We start from the raw sequence: 7,743 nt of genomic DNA, 5'->3' as shown, positions 1-7,743 counted from the left end.
TTATATTATTTATTATACAATATTCTTTATTCAACAGAAGAGCGTGACGCTTTTAGTCAAATATTTTGTTTCCTGCAATATATTCTTAAAAAGAAGTGATGTACTGTCACGCAGAAATTAATGATGTAACCAAACATTTATTTGTTTTTTATAATTTTTAAAAGCAAAAGTTCAATTTAAACGTAAATATTTATACGTATGTAGTATAGTTTTGGGCATACAATCGTTTAAATTTAGATAAATGTGAAATTTTAAGGAGTTTTTTAGAGTTTTTATTACAATCTTTTATTAAGTTTCACCTGCAATGCAACCAACTTTTAACAAGTTTCCCGATGAGCTAGAGCCTTGAAACTTCAAACTTAGCTCATAACCCGATGACAATGCAATATGAAAGAGGAATCCGCTAGGTGGCGCAGGTATCGATTTGAAGAAAAACCCGTATTTATGGTGCGATATGGTTCATATTTTTATATTACTTTAATGGAATGACATAACTCCACAACAACTTCAGCCGGTGCTGGGGTCGACTTTTCTGTTTTTTATTAACCACTAATAATTTGCTTACATTTTTTAATTACTTGTATTATTTTATTTTTTTTTTTTTTTTAGTTGATCAATGTAAAAATATAATACATTACCCCAAAAGTAAAGAAATTTAGAGCTCGAAAATAATACAACACAAATGGATGTGCCTTACAATCCCACCAGATTTCTAGCAGAGATATATTTTTGAGTACCCAAAATTACCTGCGGTTATAACAGGAATCAATGCCTGATCAATAAAAGTTAAATGAAGTGATGTATATATTATCTTCCATAATAGTAAGACTAAATATGGTTTGAACTACCCTGGCATCCCACGTCTGCATACAATGAATAAAATCTAATAATGATTCATGTAATGAAACCCATCTACGCATGAAGTTGAAACAGGGAGCCGAAATTAAAAAAAAACAAAACAAATTTAGAGAATCCGATAATAAATATATTTAGAATCGGTTATTTGTGAGTTCAAATCCTTTGAACAATAATTTAAATGAATTATTACAAAATGTAGGCAAGTCAAACAAAATATGTTTAAATGTGTTTAAGTCGAAAATATATTTAAAAATGGTAAACATCTGTTTTAAAAATCTAATTAAATTTAATCAGTTACTTTAATGCAATAGTAAGGTAAAATAATTTCAAACGGCGAATACAATTTTTAATTCGATCAAAAAACAACAAAGCTATAACTTCTGAAGTGTAATTTGAAGAAGTACCAAGTAATAAACAAGTGAGAACTCCTGCATATTTGTTTTGTTTACCTTTATGTGTGTTATAAACCTAATTATATGCATTGGCTTTTTCTTGACAGTACTCAACTTTTAGAATTATCTTTATTAAAAGTACTTGCGAACTAAGAGCTAACCTAAATGATTTATATATACGATTCCTACCTTAATCGTTTATCTCGATTCAACGAGTGTTTAATTGGACTTTAGAGTTAATAAGCTGGTTGATTACACGGTGTGCTACAAATCATTGCTTGTTCACGTAGTGATAAACACTCAAAGGATTAACTGTACAAAAATACAATCGAATTCCAATTTAATAACAATAAATTCATTTATGTCATTTTTCAATTATGTAAGAATTATCTAGTATGAGTGTATGTAGTTGCAACCATACATACAAATGTATGCATTTCGAATGCTAAAGGGTTCAAAAGTTGATTCTTTAACCATTTTTATGACTCCTTTGTAGATTGTCAAAAATTAAGCAATGAATAAACGCGGACAGTCTTTTCACTTAAATGTATTGTCACCAATTTAGACAATTGTTAAAAAGACTTGCCAAGTGTTATCGAAGATCACTTGATTTCCTGATGTCGATTTCCCTATAAAAGTCCGATCTGCTGTGTGTAAAACCATCAGTTGTGCTGCGTTCTCGAACACGAAATCATCAAGGCATCGAAACATGTGGCCCAGAAATTTTTCGTCCTCCGTGAGTTCTTAAATCGTTGTACATTAATGATTTTCCAACTAACTCTTTGAATTATAGTTTTTGGAGCAGTGCTTTTAATCACTATAGCTATGACTCAAGCTCAGCCTGGCGAGACAAGTGTAGGGCCTACACCCCCAACTAGGAGACCTACGCCGCCAACTAGAAGATCCTCCACTAGGACCCACGCCTCCAACTAGGAGACCCACGCCCACTAGGGACCTACGCCACTAGGAGACCTACGCGGCCAACTAGGAGACCCACGCCTCCAACTAGGACACCTACTCCTCCAACTGTCACACCAACAAGAGTTGCCAGAGCTGCAAGACTCTCGAAACCTCGTCCATGCCCAAGGCAACCGCTGAGGTGTTCCACTGTTGGTCCATCATTGTGCGTACGCAATCGAAATGACAGGCTCTGTCGTCGCGTGGCTAATAAGTGTGCTTTACGTAATCTCAACTGCCTATCTAGGCCGCGTAATAGTAAGTGGTTGCAATTTTATATTTCACGATACTAGAACATTCTACATTTATCTTTTATGTTTTCTCCTCCCTCTTTAGATTGGTCTATTACCAGGCAAAGCCGTTGTGGAAAGCTTCCAATTGGAACACGCGCCGCTAAATGCAGAGACTGAATTAGTTATAAATTCGATTTTAAATAAAACTTAGTGTACAAAAATTTTTTTAATTCTCCATTAACCAATATTTGCCATAAATATCTTTAACTTATTAATTACTATAAAAACTAGTTTTGCTTGCAATAAAATGATGTGATTTTATATGCAACCTACCTTGTTTTAATTACAAATGTCATTTATTAGGATTCCGTTTACCATACCGGGTATTTAGTAAATGATTTAGCTATGTGTTAAAAGATGTTCTGCACATTATGCAGGCAAAACATCTCTTAGCCGAAAATTGGTTCGAGTTAGCGATAAGTAATAACTGATATGTAGTTGCATTTAAATATAATCCAACACCTATTATAAAAACCATTGATTAAAATTACCTCACATTATTAAGTGTTTTTGTGGATAGGTTACTCGGTTACTCTAGTTTTTAAGCCAACCCATGAATAGGTATTTTACTCTTAGGGGAAGGATTTTGCGGACGAAAATATTTGAATTTTTTCAAAAATAATTTATATTCCTTAGTTAATTCGCAGGATAAAGTGTCTGCTAAAGTGATGTCTACTTAATCAAAAGATGCTATTTCCACTTTTTGGATTTTTTTTTTAATTTTGTGGTTTAATATGTATGTATTATCTTCTGGCTCTTGCTTAAGCTGTTGTCTGTCGCTCCTGCAATTACAAGCACGGCGGTCTCCGAAGCTGTTCGGTAGGAGCACTATACGGAGTGCTTCCCGTTTTTGCACATCTGCCATATGCTTGCGGTACCTTTCATGCCGTAGAGCTTCGGCCCATATTTTTGCGCCATAGAGCGCATGAGCAACCGCCTCTTGCTTGGGCTAGGTCCGCGTAGGTTGGCCATAACTCTGCTTAGCTTCCGTTGTATTTCATGCAAAAAAGCGAGCTTGCAATTAAGGCTGACACCCAGGTATTTTACGGCCGCTCTGCTTCAGACCGTTGTGCCTCCAACCCGCATTTCATTGATTAGGGGATGCGTTTTTTTTTTTTGTGATAAGCATTGTCTATGCCTTAGCTAAGGTCAACTGGAGCCCGTGGTTGTTCATCCAAAAGCTGACTCGGCGCATCAACTGGTTAAGACCGCTCCGCTGTCTCCACAGTTCGCGCAATGATAATCGCCGAAACGCCTCGGCGTATCCCATTAAAGAGGACCCTTCTGGCATTTCCATTCGTAGTATGCCGTCATACTTATGTGCTGTTCCATATGTCAGGTCCCAACGTAAGTCCTTGAGCTGCTCCTGCTGAAAGTTGTTTAACTCTCGTGCCGTCTGCTGTTTTGTATTTGATCGAACGGTTACTGAGATAGTCCTCGAGAATCTGATGAAGGTACTCCGGTACCTTAAAGCCATGTTCCATTGCGTTCATAACATCACTCCATCTAACCGTGAATTAGACCGTTGTTGACGTCTAATATGACCAGTAGATATATGGGGCGAGAGAAATGATTTTCGCGCTCCGTGCTCTTGGCCGCTTCTATTGCCTCCTGTAAAGCGTGAATTGTTGACCTCCCTGTTCGGAATCCAAACTCGCTGTTTGACAGGTTTCCGGCATCTTTGAGTGCCGAGAAAAGGCGCCTTCTCAAGAGTTTTTTCACGGGTTTACCCGCTTTATCCAACATGCACAAAGGCTTGTATGATGATATGTTTGCCACTTTCCAGCAGTCGGGCAATATTTGCACACTTAGTCAGGCATTATACATTTCCAGCAGGCAGCATTTCCTCCAATCTAAAAGGGAGTATTCCTGGGTGGTCTGCTAGGTCTAAGAGGATACGTAGCGAAAAGAAAAAAGTATCCACGATGGCTTCGGTAGTCGCAGTTTTTAAGGCAGATTCACTTCTGATAAGAATATATGCTGTTAGACTGGAGACAGGTTGTGCTGGATGACTATAGTGGGTCTCGGATAGCCGAATATTAAATCCAAACTATTGCCAGATACGTTTACGATCCACAAATCAGTGTCTTCAAACAATGTTGAAGAACATTCCAGTAGAGATATGATTAATTATTTTAAAAGTTTGGGTAATGAAGAATAACAATATGTATGTAAAAATTGTGTTTGGCGACTTCAATGCCATTTTGGGTAAGGAACCACCGCAGGAAAATTCAGCTTCCACGACGAAACATCCGGTAACTGACTGAGGGTGACTGACTCCGCCGGGTCCGAAGAGTGGTAGTATGCGGTACTAGGTTCAAATGTAAAAAGATCCATCAAGATGTGTAACAACCAATATACGCACCCGCGACTGCGTAGCAAAAATATTTAACAATGTAAGGAAAAACGTCGTAAAGCTGCAGTCAAAACAGATAACCAATGTCGCCGCAGGACTTTAACACCTGCTGTCAGAAATCACTCTTCAACAAGGCGACATATTCGAGCAGTGGAAACACATTTCCCGCTTCCTAAGTACCGCTGCCTAAGAAGTAGTCCAATTATACCGAAGGCCGAAGAAGCGATTCCATGCCGCTGCAGAGAAAAAGTTGCTGCCTACTAGGCACGTTGCGATCGAGCACAATACGAACCAAACGTATTTTCCTTAATAAAAAGATATTGGCTGAAGTTCCGCGAGCGTCGAGAGTTTGAAATGCTAGCTGACAGGAAAAAGTCCACCACTTCTTCCAGAAAGGTAGGCGACTTACGGAGGGTTTCAGGTTAGATTACGTTGCAATGGCTAGAGAGAGTAATTCCCCCTACACTAGAGCCAAAGGGAGACCCATTGTGTGGCCATATGCAAATTTCGCTTCCCAACAATGTTGCGACACTCGCGCGGTATCAAACCATTTAATTTAAGCTATACACTTTAATTGTGCTCTAATGTTGATTTATGGTACCTCCGCAAGGTTTTATAAATATAGCTTACCAAGCGTATGCAGTTGTTTTTTGCAATGTGCCGAACATCTTTGGCCGTAGTCCACATTACCCACACATTACCTACCGCCGCTGAAGAATAGAATAAGTCCGATTTCAGCGAACCCGAAGGAACAATTGCTACGCTGAAAAATGTAACGAAGCTGCAGAAAAAGAATAACTATATCGACGACAGGGGCACGCTGCGATCGGACGCAACCGGAGCTACGTGCGACCGTTTTAAGGAGCTGAAGAGGGAAGCGAGACGTATTTCCCACAATAAGAAAAGAAAGGCGAAGAACTTGAAATTCTGGCCGTTTACTAGAGAGTCGGGTGATTTTCGAAAGGTTTCCATACCGGGGCGAACTCCAGTGAGAACAACTATGGCAACCTAGTGACCGATGTCCAGAAAGTACTTAAATTATGAAGGGAACACTTTTCCACACTACTGAATGGCAGTAACACTGCAAACAGTGGAGAAGACGAACCCGATCACCCAGTCGATGATCGTATGGAGTCGATATCCCAACGCCTGACTATGACAATAAAGCTGCTGAAGCTGACGGCCTGCCAACTGAGCTATTCAAGTGTCTCGGCGAGGAGTTAGTAAGGACCTCTTATGCAGAATATGGTCGGAGAAAAGGATCGCCACTCATCAACTAATTGTCGACTTCAAAGCCGTTTTCGACAGCACTCAAAGGAGTTACCTATACACCGCGATGTCTGAATTTGATATCACCGCGAAACTGATACGGCTGTGTAAAATGACGTCGAACAATACCACTACGTCACACACAGCTGTGTGGATCGTTGAACTTTAAAAAACTTGTTTTAATTGTCTGGTATCTATGTGCGAGTATATGTATTTGCTTTGTTCCATTTTGTATTGACACTTTTGATGCAAGACTTTTAGCTTGAAGAGTAAATATTTACGTAAATTTCTTTTTAAAAATGGTTATTTATTTTAATTTTTGAAGGTTGTAAACAATAACAGTGAAAACCATTCCATGTCTGCAAGACAAAGCTGTTTAAATTAGCAAAAGAACAAAATGTATAAACAACTTTACGGCGAGGAAGCCAATTAAAACAATTGAAATACATTTCAGTCCGCGTATTTTTATTGTAAAATGTTAACAATCAGCAGATGTACTTATTTATGTCCACTCCAGCACATTCGCCAAACCCATTATTATTTATAAGAAATAAGAAATTTTTCAATAAATACTGCCCACAGTGCAATTGAAGAGGCCCACATACTCCATACCGGCATGAAGGACTTCATTTCAATTTTAGGTAAGTTAAGTCGAAGTAATACTTCGCTACAAGTAAAAATTAAAAAAAAAATAAACCCTTTCTTTATAGAAATTTTACTCATATCACTGGCTTCGGCGAGCGCCCAATGTGCCGGCACTTGCCGAGTTAATGTGCCGAGCCAGTCAGTTTGCATTGTACAAATGGATCCGCAACAATGTCTTAAGATTAAGGAGTGCACACTTAATGAGTTGAATTGTTTTCGTTGGCGCCAAAAAATACCATGTAAGTGAGAAAAATTAAGTACACAATGAGTTGAGTTCTTTTCAAGTAAAATATTTCAATTTATCTTTGCTGCAGTGCTAAGTCGATCGCCTTTAGAACGTTGCAGCCATATAAGCGGACCCATTGGCAGTGGGCGTTGCACTACTGCCCAGGAGCAATGCCTGCGCGTAAATTGTGCAAATGATAAAGTGGTGCGTTGTCAACGCGCCGGGAAAACTTGTCGCTTACTAACAAACTGTGAAGCGAAACGTGAAAATTGTCGCCGTCCTCCGAGCAGTCGTATGTGTTAGACAAAATTGAGAATTACTACAAAAAGACCTAAAATGTTTATTTTTTTCTTGCAGATTTGAAAGCCATTTCTAGGCAGCCTTGTCAAGGCCTTAAACGTTCGGACGGTTTCAAGCCATGCAAAGTGAAAAAGAGAAGAAGGAAATTAGGTTAGCTCACTCAGCCTAGTAGATGTCGCTTTGTATGGAAATGCTACAAGAAATATATATAGGACCTGCACTGAGTATTTTATGAAAATATTACAAAAAATTCAATAATAAATCTTAAGAATAAACTTTTCAATATATTACGTTTCTATAAATTTAAAAAAACAAAAAAAAATTCTTAGACCCATAGAACTTGTCTTAATAAGTTTTGATTTTAAAATTTTACCAATAGTCTTATAAACAATTTATGGCGTTTAAAATGAAAAATGCTGGAGACTTCTTAAGGCGGTCCAGAAGAGA

The 7,743-nt window shown here is 38.2% G+C and overlaps 2 protein-coding genes across 2 annotated transcripts in view; both read left to right on the top strand.

Moving 5' to 3' along the window:
* The window catches only part of LOC108371664 (alpha carbonic anhydrase 8), a 10,266-nt gene extending 7,580 nt beyond the window's left edge, over nt 1-2,686 (top strand). Inside the window, 5 exon segments of the mRNA XM_017627271.1 lie at nt 1,917-1,986; nt 2,044-2,164; nt 2,166-2,201; nt 2,203-2,465; nt 2,544-2,686. Coding sequence (XP_017482760.1) covers nt 1,917-1,986; nt 2,044-2,164; nt 2,166-2,201; nt 2,203-2,465; nt 2,544-2,617 — 564 coding nt within the window. The 3' untranslated portion in view covers nt 2,618-2,686.
* Nucleotides 2,687-6,685: 3,999 nt separating this feature from the next.
* Nucleotides 6,686-7,494, top strand: LOC108371665 (uncharacterized). The gene is made up of 4 exons (XM_017627272.1): nt 6,686-6,766; nt 6,836-7,009; nt 7,085-7,288; nt 7,354-7,494. The coding sequence occupies exons 1-4, from the start codon at nt 6,742-6,744 to the stop codon at nt 7,449-7,451; spliced, it is 501 nt and encodes a 166-aa protein (XP_017482761.1). The 5' UTR covers nt 6,686-6,741; the 3' UTR covers nt 7,452-7,494.
* The last annotated feature ends 249 nt before the right edge of the window (nt 7,495-7,743 follow it).

The sequence above is a fragment of the Rhagoletis zephyria genome, unplaced genomic scaffold (genome assembly GCF_001687245.7).
Source record: "Rhagoletis zephyria isolate East Lansing unplaced genomic scaffold, Rhagoletis_zephyria_1.1 Rzeph_scaffold_05133, whole genome shotgun sequence".
Lineage (NCBI taxonomy): Eukaryota > Metazoa > Arthropoda > Insecta > Diptera > Tephritidae > Rhagoletis > Rhagoletis zephyria.
The sequence above is the reverse complement of the archived record's forward strand: the minus strand, read 5'-3'. Positions and strand labels throughout refer to the sequence as shown.

What these genes read in the sequence shown, in the direction of transcription:
- LOC108371665 (XM_017627272.1), top strand. Translation starts at nt 6,742, where the DNA reads ATGAAGGACTTCATTTCAATTTTAG. An exon ending in TTGGCGCCAAAAAATACCAT is followed by an intron (nt 7,010 to 7,084) that starts GTAAGTGAGAAA and finishes TCTTTGCTGCAG; the next exon opens with TGCTAAGTCGATCGCCTTTA. An exon ending in TCGCCGTCCTCCGAGCAGTC is followed by an intron (nt 7,289 to 7,353) that starts GTATGTGTTAGA and finishes TTTTTCTTGCAG; the next exon opens with ATTTGAAAGCCATTTCTAGG.